General features: G+C 42.8%; 1 protein-coding gene across 5 annotated transcripts in view; it reads left to right on the top strand.

Annotated features, from left to right (window-relative positions):
• Positions 1 to 17,460, top strand: part of adgrb1a (adhesion G protein-coupled receptor B1a) — a 326,613-nt gene that overhangs the window by 83,276 nt on the left and 225,877 nt on the right. For 3 of the 5 annotated variants that reach the window (XM_061673607.1, XM_061673609.1, XM_061673605.1), the window contains exons 3-4: positions 587 to 751; positions 1,016 to 1,180. In XM_061673607.1, the coding sequence (XP_061529591.1) occupies positions 587 to 751; positions 1,016 to 1,180 (330 nt within the window). The remainder of the gene's footprint in view (positions 1 to 586; positions 752 to 1,015; positions 1,181 to 17,460) is intronic. The other 2 variants (XM_061673606.1, XM_061673608.1) reach the window with 2 other exon arrangements.

Raw genomic sequence — 17,460 nt, 5'->3', positions numbered from 1 at the left:
GACGACAACGCATCTGGCATTTAGGGATATATTTAGGATATATATATATATATATATATATATATATATATATATATATATATATATATATATATATATATATATATATATATTTACACACAAACACACACACACACACACAGTAAACAGTAAACCAAAAGGATAAGCTATCTCAGCCAAACCAGCGGATATTAAAATATTTCCTGTGTACACATTTGAATACTAATTGATAAGTTGTGTGATCCCCATCCCCAGTTTATTGTTTTTAAAGGGGTCACACTTACAGGTTTTTTAGGCCATTGTCCTATTTAGTTGCAAATGCAAATGTCCAAGTTATAAGTTTGAATGCTTCAAACACATTTTTAGAAATATTCTCCTCTATTATCTGTGGAATTGGCCATCCTGATCCATCCATCAGGAAAAATGTGCATGTTTTAAGGGGACCGCTGCATTGTACCATGTGACAAATCTGCCCCTCATCACACTATAGTTCTTCAGAGGCTAGATCCTGCATGCTAATTAGTTATGGACCTCTCCTTTCCTCTTTTTTCTACGTTCCCATTCTTTACCCGCCCTTCCTCCTCAGTAGACTCAACCTCAGGTGAGGAGTGGTCAGCATGGAGTGTGTGTTCTGCTACATGTGGGGAGGGCTGGCAGAGTCGCACTCGTTTCTGTATCTCCTCCTCGTACAGTACCCAATGTAGTGGGCCTCTGCAAGAACAGAGAACTTGCATCCCTGCTGTTTGTCCAGGTAAGTTCCCCTTCCCTCTCTGTCCAGTCAACTCCCTGCACTCGCCAAGCCCTCTCCTTAATGCTTCATAGTCATCACGCATTCCAGTATACAAAATCTGCTACTGAAAGAGACTATATGCCCCCAATGCAAATAGTTGTTGGCATTTAGCTACAGAAAAAGGGTTTCAACAACAAACAATGAATTGAAATGTATGATCATGTAAAACATTGAACATATGAAAGTTGCTGTATGTAAATCATACTGTAGCGTCTCTGTTTGCAGTGGCCGGCGCTTGGGATGAATGGTCACCATGGAGTTTATGTTCGTCAACATGTGGCAGAGGTTATAGATCCCGAACACGAACCTGCACCCCTCCCCAGTTTGGGGGAGACCCCTGTGATGGTCCAGAGAAGCAGACCAAATTCTGTAATATAGCTGTCTGTCCAGGTGAGAAACACAATGCATCTGTTATCTCAAAAATATTCTGAATCAGTCATCTTTATTGGGCATGTACTGGTATGTTAAAACACACAAGGAATTTGTCGTTGGTGTCACTCACAGAGTTGTCAAACAGTACAGCCTGCCACTTCAAAGCAAATCATGTGCATCTACTTAGTGTTTCTTGCTATCTGTGACAAAATTGAAAATTGTCTTCACTTTTAATAATGTTGAGATATTGCAAAAACTTGTTACCCAAAACCCTTTTAAGAAAAATAGTTGAACAAACTAATTTCAATTTGTCATGTACTGTATGTATGGAGTAATATGATGAGGAGATGATACATTTACATGGTTTCACAGTCATAATGGCCCTCTGAGGGCCACCACAACTAAATTATAGGCCTCATCAAAAATGAGTTTGACACCTCTGCTTGTACCAGAGCCAAAAAGACGCTGTAACAAAATATATATTTAGGACATGCAGTACAGCGAAACTTCGGGTTACGAATGACCCGTTTCATGAACAATTCGTAATCGCATCAATTACGTCCAAAATTTTCACGGAGAAATTACCTCTATTTCCATACTATTTTCAAGTGTTTGTGACTGAAATCGGTCCAATGTCACCAAAAAAAATTAGCCCACGTGATCGCAACTACAGGTTGCTAAGGTGCCAAAACAGTAGCAAGCAGTAAAAGTGAATGTTACTGGCTTAAAGTCGTTTGTTGACACTCCAGTTGAAGTTCACTGTAAAACTAAACACACATAACAAAGTAATTACACCTATTGCATGTTCAAATACATGACAGACTACAAATACAAGATCGCTACCTCAAAGCTAACACATAATGAATGAAAAACACAATTGACGAGCTAACGAAAATTAGCATCGAACTTGCGCCACTTTAATCTCTCAAGATAATGAATATTGGTACGCAAACGCACAAACACATACATACAGACAATATAACAATACTCTCTGGCATATATTCTTCAAACTGTGAAAAACGGGTTATATTAACAATATTTGATTGTGACTCTGTTTACTTTCTTTGCTACTGCAAGTGTGTATCTCATTGCGTCCACCACACTGCCCTTCAGAGGCCGAGACGTGCACAGCAGGAATAGCGATCCCAACGAGGCACACAGTGACCAACCACTGAGCACCTCGTTCTAATTTCTTATCCGCCACCGCATTGTCAATAAAACTCAACCCCGATTGCATCCAGAAGTTCAAAAGTATATTGCCGCATATGTGGAGAAGGCAAATAGTGTTCCCACCATATACTGAAAAATATATAAAAATAAAATAAATAACTGAATGAACTTTAATTGTTATTTTGCACTTTAAAAGTGCTTTCAAACTCTGGCATGGTAAATATAATTTTTCCTGGGTGGTTTTAGGTGTTGCATCAGTTTATCATTTTGCTGATTTGATATTTGACCGGATGGATTGTATTTTTTCAGTAAAATAGCAAGTAAATTCATTGCATTTATTGGTTGTGATGAGTTCTGAAGCTATCTGAGTGGTTTGTGAGCTTGTCAACCACAGCAAACAGAGTGTGAGTATTGTTGAGGTTCTTACTAATTCTGATTCTAGAAAATGTTGCTGTTTCCCCCCTGACTAACTCTTGGTTAAATTTACAAAGACATTTGTCTGTAGTTTTTCTCCACTTACTCTCTGCTTTCCTACAGTGTGATTTCAATTGTCTCTGCATTTACAGTTGGTGACACAGTAATGGTCTCCATAAACTTAGTGCTGGTACGCTCATGTACCGTATGCACCTTTTCTTAACAGACTCAGAGGTTGCCTGAACCTTTGGGAGAATTTTCAGTTCGAAGAACACACAAAAAATAGCCAAGTCCTTAATGGCAACAGATAAAACATCAACATCCCTCGCGATTACTAGGTCTGAGATGTGACCTTGAGTGTGGGTCAGACTCTATATGTTGAGAGAGTGCAAATGTGTCCAGTACAACAGAGAGTTTTAATATTTTTTTCCCCCATGTTATTGTCAGCATCCAATCCAATCCATTTTAGCACATTTAGAAACAACAGAGTTGCTGTTCATCAGAAGATGCCAAATATAAAAATATATATGTAAAAATAAAGCACCAGTAACACAACAAATGCAGGACATAAAAACACTACAACTTACAAAAACACAATAAAATAACAAAATAAATCTTACACAGGGTCTGAGAATGCCAAGGGAGAACATATGCGGTTTTAAATGTGATTTAAATGAATAATGAGAATGGGATCTAATCTAACCGGGAGGGCCAGCTCATTCCAGAGTTTGGGGGCTGCAACAGCAAAGGCTCTGTCTCCCGCTGCGTTTCAACCTTGATTTTGGGACGACAAGGAGAGATCTTTCGCAGACCTCACAGACCGTGTTGGAGTGTATGAGTGTGAAAGGTCAGAGGTAGGATGGAGCCAGCCCATTCAGTGCTTTAAAAGCAAACAATCGAATTTTAAAATGTACTGGGAGTCAGTGGAGTGAAGCCAGGACAGGTGAAATGTGTTCTCACCTTCGTGCTCCAAGTTAAGAGTCGAGCAGCAGTGTTCTGGACCAATTGTGAATGAGCAAGGGAAACCTGGCTGACACCAACATAAAGAGGGATTACAATAATTAAGTCTGGTGGAGACATAAGCATGAATAACCCTCTTAAAATCATTAAAGGAAAGGAAAAGCTTAACCTTAGGTAAAATTCTCTGCCCTCGACTCCGCTTCTCGAGTGGGTCGTGTGGGGTCCTCAGCCCCCGCGGTGCAGGCGCAGCGATTACACATGCAAGATGGTGTCAATCCAATTGCATGTGTCCGCAGATACTCACCTCTGGGACTTGTTCGCTTGGTGTGGGGCCACTCACTCGTTGCGATAAATAACTCATAATTATGCAAACCTCTTGGCTATTCCCTCACTTGCACTCTGTTTCTAAAGATGATTAGAATTTACATAGCCACTCCGACCACACTTCAGTTGTACAGCCGAGTCCAGTACCTCCATCCTGCATACTTCCTCACCTCTCCTCATGCTGTCCAATCCTATCCTAAATTGTCCTGTCCTTCCTTCACAGGGTGTAGCACTACTGTCCCATACAACACTCGAATCTAATGCGTTATTGTACTACGCGTATAATAATTTACTTTCCTCATTTTACAGCTAATGTCCTGTCTTTTGTTTTCTTCACTTCCGATGATTTAGTTTTCTTTTCACTCTCTCCCTTTTGTTTTTTCTGTCCCTCCCCTTTGAAACTTTGTTCTTCCTGACTGAAATGTTCAATAAAAATCCATCAGAATACAATGAACCACAGTGTCAGCTAAAAAAACCACTGTGGCACAGGAAAATTGTTCCAGCATAAAAGGGACACAGATCCTCCTTCCTGCTTGACCTAACAGCCGAACAAGACAAAAGAAAAAAGAAAAACACTTCGTCCACAAAAAAAGTATTAAAAAGGACACAGGGTTTGTGACAATTGTTTTATGTAATATCAGATAAATATATATGAATATTAAAGTCTCTGATGACAAAATAGTTGTAGTCAGTACAGATAACTGACAGCAGTTCTGAAAATTCCACCATAGATTTTTCATTGTGTCTTGGAGGTCTATAAATTATGAAAACAATAACCTTTGGATCACCTTTTACTAAACAACTGAGAGAAAGAGCAATAAACCGTTATCATGTTTATTTAGAGTTTTATTTCTCTTATTTCGATATTACACTATTTTTAACCACGCACAGGTAAAAAAAAAAAAAAAAAAAAAAAAAAAAAAGGAAAGTATAACTTAATTTTGGAACTGGAACAGATTGCATTTTCATTCATTTCAATGGGGAACATTGTGGTTTGTGAAGGTCCGGTTACATACGGGGTCATGGAACAAATTAAAGGGACTATCTAATCTTGTGAATACAGGCACTTATTTCATAGTTCTGTACTCACAAATGATGACTGTAGGAAAGACTCCCCCAAAAATAGACTCAGTAGTAATTGTAGGCTTGTTTTCTGATGAACTATTTGATTTTCAGCCAGATTTTGGCCCGCCCACATTTTGGTCACGTCAGCCTGTCACGTAACAAGCAGGAGCAGGTGACATTTCCTCATTGAACTATGTATTTTGCTGTTTAATTTTTGCCTATATTGAAAGTCTGGATGGTTTTTTAAAGACCATTACGAATGAAAATAGTGATAGTGAAACATGTAGGAAGGCTTTTTTAAAATGCGTTGAAATGCCTCCAGGAAAGAAGACAGCCATGTCATCCCACATAAAGTAATCCTTGTAGATTAATTTCCGCATATATAAATGGGTTTCGTCAGCTCAATTTGGGATTGATTGCATCACAAATGCCTCTAAGACGTTTGAAAATAATTCCTATGCATGACAAAGGTGTGTCTGTGTGACAGACGCAGACTTTGGCAGGCTGTAAAAATGTCGGATGGCGAGGGTTTCCTGGCCAGAAGCTTTTACGTGGCTTAATGTCCCAAACCTGAGATCGATTGTCACCAAAATATATGTGGACATTTCTATTTATGCCCGCTTACACTTTTGAAAATATCAGAACAATCGGTCTGATATTTATTCTTTTTATGGACCTGAGCGTTTCCTTGTCAGCCATGCGTCATCCCACATTCATTTCCGCACATATAAACTGGTTTCATCAGCTCAATTTTGTATATATTGCATGACAAATGCTTCGGTATGGAAAGACTTCCTATGGATGAAGAAGACAGTTCTGTTAGTGGCATTAGCTGACAGACGTGGACTTCGGCTGGCTGTCATAACGTCAGATGACGAGGGTCACAGAAACGCTTTACATGGCGTAATGTTCCAAAACTGTGATCAATTGTCACCAAAATTCATGTGGATATCTTCATTTATGCCCACCTACACCTCTGAAAATATCAGAACAGTTGGCCGTATATTTTTTACTTAATGGACGCTAAGCGTTTTCATGTCAGACATACATCATCCCACGTTAGTTAGTACTTTACAGATTCATTTCTGCATATATAAACTGGTTTCGTCAGCTCAATTTTGTATATATTGCACGACAAATGCCTGTTTGGTTATACTTGGTGACAGTTTTGGGACATTACGCCACGCATATGATTGTTTGGGTTCAGGAGATTTGCAAAGAGGTGGCACTTGCTCGCCGTGTGTGTATCATTTTATCCGATGACACCCGAATAAATTAGTGATTTTTCAGCACATTAAATTAGCGGTTGAACATAAGTTTGGGGTTCTAGCTGTTGTTCATGTGAGATAGCTGTTGTGCATATGAGAGTGCAACAATATATGACAGTAATATAAGGTATAATACCAACTTCAACAAAGCGGTGTTTGGAAACTCAAGCTGCCATTTTTTTCCCCCTGAAAAGTTGTCACTTTGGAGGTGAGGGGATTCCCTGGGCGGTATGGCACAAATAGCAGAAGGATGCGCTGAAGCCGAAGGGTTGCTGGTTCATATACCTGCCCAAGCGCATGTCGTTGTGTCCCTGGGCAGGACACTTAACCCAGATTGCCTACGAATGAATGCGGTTGGAGGTTTGGTGGTGGTCGATGGGGGTGCAGGCGCAGAATGGCAGTCATGCTTCTATCAGACTGCCACAGGGCAGCTCTGAATACACAAGTAGCTTACCAACACCAGGTGTGACTGTGGAGTGAATGAATAATGTCTGCAATTGTAAAGCCTCTTTGAGTGACGAGAAAAGCGCAATATAAGTGTAAAATATTATGATTATTTTCATTTTCATTATTATTATTAGTGTTATTATTATTATTCCATCCGACAGCTACGATATACAAAATATGAGTTAATACTGCCACTTTATAGTAAAGTTTATTCCTTTGTCCTTTGTCCGGTTATGCAGTGTCTCCAGTCATTTTTATTTTTTATTTTTTCCTAAAACGTTGGGATTCCACCCGACAGCGACAATATATAAAATATGACTAAATACTGCCACTTTATTGTATAATACATTCCTTTTTCCACAATGGCTGTGCAGTGAATTTGGTGTGACAATTATGTGCTATTGTTAGTAGTGATGGACCAAAATTTCTGCCACCGAAATGTTTCAGCTGAAAATAGCCCAAAAGTGCATTTTTTTGTTTCTGACCAAAATACTTTTTTTACCAGAAATAAAACTAATTAAATAACATGTGTAACATGTCATATCACATCCTTATCGTGGTGGAGGGGTTTGTATGTCCCAATGATTCTAGGAGCTAAGTTGTCTGGGGGTTTACGCCCCGGGCAGGATCACCCATGCCAAACAGGTCCTAGGTGAGGGACCAGACAAAGCACAGCTCCAAAGACCACTTTGATGATGGAAAACAGAGGAAAACGTTTTCCCTTGCCTGGACATGGGTCACCGGGGCCCCCCTCTGGAGCCAGGCCAGGTGGTGGGGCTCGAAGGCGAGCGCCTGGTGGCTGGGCCTCCACCCATCCACCCATGGGCCCCGACTGGGCACAGCCTGAAAGGGTAACGTGGGGTCTCCCTTCCCATTGCCATAGGGGTCGGGTGCAATGTGATCTGGGCGGTAGGCGAAGGCAGGGTGATCTGATCCCCGGCGACAGAAGCTGGCTCTAGTGACTTGAAATGTCACCTCTCTACCTCTCTGAGGTCAGGCTCACCTCCACACATGGTTTGGGCTCTGGTACCAGTCCTCTTTAGAGGGGTTGGACTCTCTTCCACTCTGGAGTTGCCCACGGTGAGAGGCGCTGAGCAGGTGTGGGTGTACTTATTACGGCGCCTGTACATTGGGGATCACCCAGGTGGACGAGAGGGCAGCCTCCCTCCACCTACGGGTGGGGGGACGGGTCCTGACTGGTGTTTGTGCCTATGCACCAAACAGCAGTTCAGAGTACCCACCCTTTTTGGAGTCCTTGGAGGGGGTGCTGGAGAGCGCTCCCACTGGTGGCTCCATCGTTCGGCTGGGGGACTTCAATGCTCACGTTGCCAATGACAGTGGGACCTGGAAGGGCATGACTGGGAGGAAAGGCACCCCCGATCACGGATTATCCATAATGAACATCATGTTCAAGCATAATGGTCTCCATACGTCCACCTGGCACCAAGACACCCTAGGTCGCAAATATATGATCGACTTTGTGGTCGTGTCATCGGACTTGCGGCCGCTTGTCTTGGACACTCGGGTGAAGAGAGGGGGTGAGCTGTCAATTGATCACGACCTGGTGGTGAGTTGGCTCAGATGGTGGGGGAAGATGCCAGTCTGACCTGTTTGGCCCCAACATATTGTGAGAGTCTGCTGGGAACGTCTGGCAGAATCCCCTGTCAGAAGGAGATTCAACTCCCACCTCCAACATAACTTCACCCACGTGCCGGAGGAGGTGGGGAACATTGAGTCCGAGTGTACCATGTTCCGCGCCTCCATTGTTGAGGCGGCCGACCAGAGCTGTGGCCGTAAGGTGGTCGGTGCCTGTTGTGGCGGAAATCCCCGAACCCATTCGTGGACACCAGTGGTGAGGGATGCCGTCAAGCTGAAGAAGGAGTCCTATCGAGCCCATTTGGCCTGTGGGACTCCTGAGGCAGCTGATGGGTACCGAGTGGTCAAGCGAAATGCAGCTTTGGTGGTCGCTGAGGCAAAAACTCGGTCATGGGAGGAGTTTGGTGAGGCAATGAAGAACGACTTCCAGAAGGCTTTGAGGAAATTCTGGTCCACCATCCGGTGTCTCAGGGAGGGGTAAGCAGTGCACCATCAACACTGTGTATAGTGGGGATATGGGGCACTGCTGACCTCGACTCGGGACGTTGTGAGTCGGTGGGGAGAATACTTCGAAGACACCTCAATTCCACCAACACGCCTTCCAATGAGGAAGCAGAGTCTGGGTTCTGTAAGGTGGGCTCTCAATCGCTGGGGTTGAGGTCACCGAGGTGGTTAAAAAGCTCCTCAGTGGCAAGGCCCCGGTGGTGGATGAGACTTGCCCGGAGTACCTAAAGGCTCTGGATGTTGTGGGGCTGTCCTGGTTGACACGCCTCTACAACATTGCGTGGACATCAGGGTCAGTGCCTCTGGATTGGCAGACTGGAGTGGTGGTCCCCCTTCTTAAAAAGGGAGGATGTGTTCCAACTACAGGGGAACCACACTCCTGAGCCTCCCGGGTAAGGTCTACTCAGGGGTTCTGGAGAGGAGGGTCCGTCGGGAAGTCGAATTTCAGATTCAGGAGGAGCAGTGTGGTTTTTGTCCTAGCCGTGGAACAGTGGACATGCTATACACCCTCAGCAGGGACCTCGGGGACGCATGGGGGTTCGCTTAACCAGTCTACATGTGTTTTGTGGATGTTCAACCATGTCCCTCAGGGATTCCTGTGCTTCCTGTGCTTCAGGAGTATAGTGTACCGAACCCTCTGATACGGGCTGTTCGGTCCCTGTACGCCCAGTGTCAGAGTTTGGTCTGCATTGCTGGCAGTAAGTCGGGCTCGTTTCTGGTGAGCGTTGAACCCCGCCAAGGCTGCCCTTTGTCACCGATTCTGTTCATAACTTTTATGGACAGAATTTCTAGGCGCAGCCGAGGCGTAGAGGGGGTCCGGTTTGGTGACCTCAGAATTGCATCTCTGCTTTTCGCAGATGATGTAGTTCTGTTGGCTTCATCAAGCCGTGATATCCAACTCTGACTGGAACGGTTCGCAGCCAAGTGTGAAGCGGCTGGGATGAGACTCAGCACCTCCAAATCTGAGAGAATGGTCCTCAGTTGGAAAAGGGTGGAGTGCCCTCTCCAGGTTCGGGTATGAGATTCTGCCCCAAGTGGAGGAGTTCAAGTATCTTGGGGTCTTGTTCACGAGTGAGGGAAGAATGGAACGGGATATTGACGGGCGAATCGGTGCAGCGTCTGCAATGATGACTTTGTATCGGTCTCTTGTGGTGAAGAAGGACCTAAGCCAAAAGGCGAAGCTCTCGATTTACCAATCTACCTTCCTACCCTCACCTATGGTCACGAGCTGTGGGTCGTGACCGAAAGAACAAGATCCCGGATACAAGTGGCCGAAATGAGTTTCCTCCGCAGGGTGTCCGGGCTTTACCTTAGAGATAAGGTGAGAAGCTCGGTCACCCGCGAGGGGCTCAGAGTAGAGCCGCTACTCCTCCACATTGAGAGGAGCCCAATGAGGTGGCTTGGACATATGATTAGGAGGAGACCCCGAGTACGACCCAGTACACGCTGGAGAGACTATGCATCCCGGCTGGCCCGGGAACGCCTCAGGATTCCTCCGGAAGAGCTGGATGAAGTGGCTAGGGAGAGGGAAGTCTGGGCTTCCCTGCTAAAAATACTGCCCCAGCGACCCGACCTCGGATAAGCGGAAGAAAATTGATGGATGGATGGAACGTGCCACATGTTGAATATACTGATGGCAGGTGCATGCGAGTGTGTACACCTCAGAGTAAAGCATATTTTTTTATTTACAAGCAATACCCTATTGAGCATTGTTAAATAACCAGTTTAATTGGTTTGAACTGACACCCTACACTCACGGTTTGATAATGACACAGTGCCATAAATCAACCATAAATGTGACATATGCATAAATGTTAAATAACACATGCATTCAGCAATTAGTAACAAACACAATAACAAAAAGACAAACATCTTTTTTACTGTAATAAATAAAATTAGCTTGTCGCGATGAATTATGGGAACCACGTGGCTTTCTGTCATCATGCTAGCAGTTACTAGGCCAAACGGAGCATCCCTATTGACGCCCAACCTTGCTGCTTTCCGCTGCTATTTTGAGGCAGCTGCCCCAGCAACTTATGAGCTACAGCTAACATGGCTAAATACGATGTCTAGCCGCGGAGGCGAACGTGCGCCCCGTGCCCGTTGTCAGCGCAGCAAAAGTCACTAATCACTTCCATTACAGCGAATATACTAAATTTTTAGACACGTATCGTAATAACGGGGAGTACAAGACAGACACATATGGCAACACCATGCTCATTGCTAAACTATCACATGAAGTCGCAAAACCCCAAAATAAGTGATTGGGTGGTAGGAGTACACACATTGGTCTGTATGGAACCACGTTAAAGCGGAGACTAGCCAACTTTGAAGAGCAAAATAGCAGACAAATTAATACATGCTTATAGAAGAAAATGCTCTCATATTTGATGCTAGCCAACCATAACAGGGACCGGAAATGAATTAGTACGTCACTGCTTCTATGTCACTTGAGAAAATGTACCTACAATTTAAAAGTACATTAATATAATGAATCTTTATGATATAACTGTCATTAGTCTTATAATAGAAAAATTTGCATTTTCTAGCAATAGTGGCCACATGAATTACAAAAGGATATTTGGCTGCAAATTTCTGTCATTTCAAGGTTGATGCAATAGATACATTAAAAAAGCAAATATTGAAGCCATAACTGGCGACCAGATCAGGGTGAACCCCGCCTCTCGCCCGAAGATTGCTGGGATAGGCTCCAGCACGCCCGCGACCCTAGTGAGGACAAGTGGAACGGAAGATGAATGAATGAACCCATAGTTTATTAACGGTTATAGCAAAGCAAAGCACATTTATTTATATAGCGCATTTCATACACAAGGTAACTCAATGTGCTTTACATGATTAAAAGCCTTTAAAAACAAAACAAAAAACAGCTTAAAAACATTTAAAACAAAGAGCAAAAATAAAAGTACAATTAAAACAGCATACAGTGCAAGAAATATCATTTAAAAGTGGAAATGCTCTGAAATGCATGAGAAGAAAGAAGAGTTTTTAACCTGGACTTAAAAACATTCACATTTGGGGCTGAGGTCACTTCTGTTGGCAACTTATTCCATTTGTGTGCAGCATAATAGCTAAATGCTGCTTCACTATGTTTGCTTTGGACTCTGCGCTACACTATTTGACCTGAGTCTGTTGATCTCAGAGCCCAACTGGGTTTATATTCTATTAGCATGTATTTCATGTATTCAGGACCTCAACCATTTAGTGATTTATAGACCAATAGCAGAACTTTAAAATCTATTCTCAAGCTGACTGGGAGCCAATGTAAAAACTTTAGAATTTGAGCAATACGCTCTGACCTCTTTGTTCTGGTCAGAACCAGAGCTGCTGCATTCTGAATGAGCTGCAGCTGTTTAATGCTCTTTTTCGGTAGTCCGGTCAGAAGACCATTTCAATAGTCCAGTCTACTTGATATAAAAGAATGGATGAGCTTCTGCTGGTGTACTTGGCACATGCAAGCCTTCAAACTGGATGTTCTTCAGATGGTAGAAGGCAGTTTTCGTAATTGATTTGATATGACTGTTAAAAGTCAGATCAGAATCAATCAGACCACCAACCATCTTTGGTTGGTTTTTAAAGTGAGTGAATCCATGTATTTACTAACAGCAATCCTCTTTTATTTATTGCCAAAAACAATTATCTAAGTTTTGTTGTGGTTTAATTGAAGAAGGTTTTGGCTCATCCAGTTATTTATCTGTTTTAGACAGTGACACAACACCTCAATTGAACTGTAGTCATCTGGAGACACTGCTCGATATAACTGTGTGTCATCTGCATAGCTATGACAGTCAAAATTAAAGTTCTGGAGAATTTGACCCAAGGGTAGCATATACAGGCTGAACAGGAGGGGTCCAGGAACTGACCCTTGAAGGGACCCCATAGGTCATTGCTATTCGATGAGATTCAACACTTCCAATGGTTACAAAAGAACTCCTTTCCTCCAGGGAGGTCCTGAACCATTTAAGGACTGTTCCATTCCGTCCTACCCACGTTTCCAACCTGTTCAGGAGTATACAGTGGGTACGGAAAGTTTTCAGACCCCCTTAAATATTTTATATTGCAGTCATTTGCTAAAATCATTTAAGTTAATTTTTTTTCGCATTATTATACACACAGCATCCCATATTGACAGAAAAAAACGGAATTGTTTTAATTTTTGCAGATTTATTAAAATATCTGAAATATCACGCAGCCATAGGTATTCAGACCCTTTGCTCAGTATTTCGTAGAAGCAATCTTTTGAGCTAATACAGCCATGAGTCTTTTGGGGAATGATGCAACAAGTTTTTCACACCTGGAATTGGGGGTCATCTGCCATTCCTCTCTGCAGATCCTCTCCAATTATGTCAGGTTGAATGGTAAATGTTGGTGGGCAGCCATTTTCAGGTCTTTCCAGAGATGCTCAATTGGGTTTAAGTCAGGGCTTTGGCTGGGCCATTCAAAAACAGTCACAGAGTTGTTCTGAAGCCACTCCTTTGGTATTTTAGCTGAGTGCTTAGGGTCATTGTCTTTTTTTAAGGTGAACCTTCGGCCCAGTCTGAGGTTCTGAGCACTCTGGAGAAGGTTTTCGTCCAGGATAACCCTTTACTTGGCCGCATTCATCTTTTCTTCGATTGCAACCAATCTCCCTATCCCTGCAGCTGAAAAACACCCCCACAGCATGATGCTGCCACCACCATGCCACCACCACCTGTTGGGACTGTATTGGACAGGTAATGAGCAGTGCCTAGTTTTCCCCACACATGCCACTTAGAATTAAGGCCAACAATTTCTATCTTGGTCTCAGCAGACCAGGGCATCTTATTTGGAGAATAAGTCCTTCAGGTGTTTTTTAGCAAACTCCATGCAGGCTTTAATGTGTCTTGCACTGAGGAGAGGCTTCCGTCGGGGGACTCTGCCATAAAGCCCCGACTGGTGGAGGGCTGCAGTGATGGTTTATGTTAGATATATTGTAGAAGTTATCATTTATTTGCTTAGCTTGCATTGGTATTATGGACAATGTTTAGAAAGAAAGATGTCTCGCCTTCAAGAAGATGACTCAGCAGGAATCATCTGAGAGAAGGACGTGGCCGGGACGTGGCAGGTGCCATGTTTTCACCTTGAAACCCTACCCTTAGTGTGTTGTGTCTTGTAGCTTAGTACGTTATGTCTTGTAAACTTAGAAACCTCCCTATTTTCAAATAAATGCAGGAGCGACGGGAGAGATTGTTTAGAGCGTGTTGAGAGGCTGTAATCTGAACAATCTCCCATGCGCCCTCCTCATGAGTAAAATGACCAACGTCTTCATTCCTTTTGTGTTTATTCATTATAATGTTTGGTGAGATAAATCCAACAGTTTACTTTCTAGAACTTTCTCCCATCTCCCGACTGCATCTCTGGAGCTCAGCCACAGTGATCTTTGGGTTCTTTTTTTACCTCTCTCACCAAGGTTCTTCTCCCCCAATTGCTCCGTTTGGCTGGACGGCCAGCTCTAGAAAGGGTTCTGGTCATCCCAGACGTCTTCCATTTAAGGGTTTTGGAGGCCACTGTGCTCTTAGGAACCTTAAGTGCAGCAGAAATCTATTTGCAACCTTGGACAGATCTGTGCCTTGGTACAATTCTGTCTCTGAGCTATTCAGGCAGTTCCTTTGACCTCATGATTCTCATTTGCTCTACATGCACTGTGAGCTGTATGGTCTTATACAGACAGGTGTGTGGCTTTCGTAATCAAGTCCAGTCAGTATAATCAAACACAGCTGGACTCCAATGAAGGTGAAGAACCATCTCAAGGATGATCAGAAGAAATGGACAGCACCGGGTTAAATATATGAGTTTCACAGCAAAGGATTTGAATACTTATGGCTGTGTGATATTTCAGTTTTTCTGTTTTAATTAAAAAAAAAAAACATTTCAACAATTACGTTTTTTTCTGTCAATATGGGGTGCTGTGTGTACATTAATGAGGAAAAAAAATAACATGATTTTAACAAATGGGCGGGACGCTCGTCGACTGGTTAGAGTGTCAGTTCTGAGGACCGGGGTTCGATTCCCGGCCCTGCCTGTGTGGAGTTTGCAAGTTCTCCCCGTGCCTGTGTGGGTTTTCTCCGGGTACTCCGGTTTCCTCCCACATCCCAAAAACATGCATGGTAGGTTAATTGAAGTCTTTAAATTGCCCCTCGGTATGAATGTGAGTGCGAATGGTTGTTTGTGTATGTGTGCCCTGCGATTGGCTGGCAGCCAGTTCAGGGTGTGCCCCGCCTCCTGTCCGATGATAGCTGGGATAGGCTCCAGCACTCCTGCGACCCTTGTGAGGATAAGCGGCTCAGAAAATGGATGGATGGATGGATTTTAACAGATGGCTGCAATATAACAAAGAGTGAAAAAATTAAGGGGGTCTGAAAACTTTCCATACCCACTGTATTATGATTTACCGTATCAAAATCCGGACTGAGATCCAACAAGACGAGAACTGACACCTTTCCCAAGTCAGTATTCAAGCTTATCTCATTTAGTACTTTGATAATAGGTAGATTATGTACTGTGATTACCCAGTGACCTGGTATTAAAGAGAGCGAGTCTTGCAGAGATAACTGGAGACAATGGTTTGATAGATTCACATTTTATCTTTTATTACAGGGATGGAAAATGCCTGATCTCCAAAGGGGTCTGACTTATTCTGGATAAGACCCCGCAGTCAGATTCACAGATAAGATTCTTCATGGGTGGAGGAAGGGGCCCTTAGTGGCATCTTAGTGGATGGTGGTTTCAGGCGAGGGGGGATGGGAGGAACATCTTGGCGTGGTGTGCGTTGGATTCCAATATTGACAATAGTCTTCATCCTGTCCGTCACAGTGAACAGGGCATTTAGGGAAGTACAGAGTGAGTTTTGCTTTGGGCTTTGCACCAATGCGGCAGGGAGGGGTGTGGTAGATTCAACATGCTGACTCATCTCATTTGTTATTCGCTCCTCCGATTGTTTGGATGACCCTGATGAATCCGTCTGCGCCTCGTGTCGTCTTATCTCCTGTTCCTCTGATTGTTTGGGAACAACTGCATCTTTTTGTCCTTCAGCTCTGTCAACAAGGCCAATGTTTTCCTTTTGGGCCACTGAATGACGTACACAGTAAAAAATATTGGCAGCCAATAACTTAACACCTTGTCCAGTTAGACAGAAACCATTTGCCTCGTATAGATGTCTGTGCACCCAAAAAAACCCACAGAAATTGTCAGTGAAACTCACGGGTAGTGCAGTACACATTTCTTTGAGCCACTTGCTTAATTGACTGAGCCTAGTGAAACGTTCATCTCCAAATCGTACAAGTTGGAGAGGTCCACTTATGAAAACCTCAGCATCCAAATATTGCACTTTTGTTAGGACATCAATGAAATTTCGCTTCAGTACCTCTGATTGCTGCTTGACAACATCCAGGGCCCCTGTGTGTATAATGACAGATTTTACAGTTGGGTGCTGATTATTGATCTCCAGGATTTTTTTTCGAGATATCAGACACCATGTCATTGGTAAAAAACACAGTATTTTGGTGTTCTTATCACTGCAAAAACGTTTAACATCCTTGACAGCACCATCACCAACGATTAACGTTTGGGGTGCCATTTTTTTCTTGTATGATTTAGTTTCATACCTTTCAGTGGTGGCGGGGATGAACATTCTTGGCCAGGGTCTTGTAAAAGTGGCTCAAATCTATTTGTAAGTCTAACCTTTATAGAGTCATGATTACGTTGTGAAATTCAACAGTATGCAGAAATACTTTTATCCTATTACATAATATACAGCTATAAATGTCCCCCGGTTATGTTTTTGACATAATTTTAAAAATATGGAAATTCAGACAAATTGTTCTGGAAGTCAATTTCTATATGTTGGCAACTCTGCAGTCATAGCCATGAATGTAATTTTACTAATAATTGTCATAATTTTATAATTGGCGAGTTTGATCTGTTTTTATATTTTAATTAATGTAAAGCACTTTGTATTGCATTTTTTGCATGAAAAACGCTGACAAATCACTGCAGCATTGGATATTGGATAAAATGTAATTTATTTAAGAAATAAATTTGTCGAAGGTGAATGCCTGCGTTTACTTCCGGGTTAGTTCGATTTACGTTTTAACGTCACTATCAAACTATCTCTCTCGTAAAGGGCACCACGTCTCTTTTTTATGTGTCAAATTTCGGAAAAGTGACAAAAATCCTCTTATCAGTTTCATAATCTGAAGGTTGCTGCATTTCTGAGATACGAGTCCTCGATTCCAGAGGCTCCGTTATTAAACTAAAAACATGCACAAAACACAACGAGTGGAATTTTATAGAATATTTAATTAAATCTACGAGGGATCTCTAGGGAAACACAGAGAGGGGTCTAACTACAAAAAGGAAACACGAATAATGGTGAAAGAAAGAAAAATCGGCGTATGAAAAGGGAAATAGGACATTGTGTGTTGCTGGGCTAAAAATCAAAATGTGAGCGTTTAATGCGTTGAGTCAGAGCGAGAGAGAGCAAAGTTGGGATTTGTGTGAAGGTAGTATTTCCCC

Source organism: Phycodurus eques, chromosome 4 (genome assembly GCF_024500275.1).
Source record: "Phycodurus eques isolate BA_2022a chromosome 4, UOR_Pequ_1.1, whole genome shotgun sequence".
NCBI classification, from domain to species: domain Eukaryota; kingdom Metazoa; phylum Chordata; class Actinopteri; order Syngnathiformes; family Syngnathidae; genus Phycodurus; species Phycodurus eques.
Note: the sequence above shows the minus strand (reverse complement) of the source record. Positions and strands in the feature narration are given on the sequence as shown.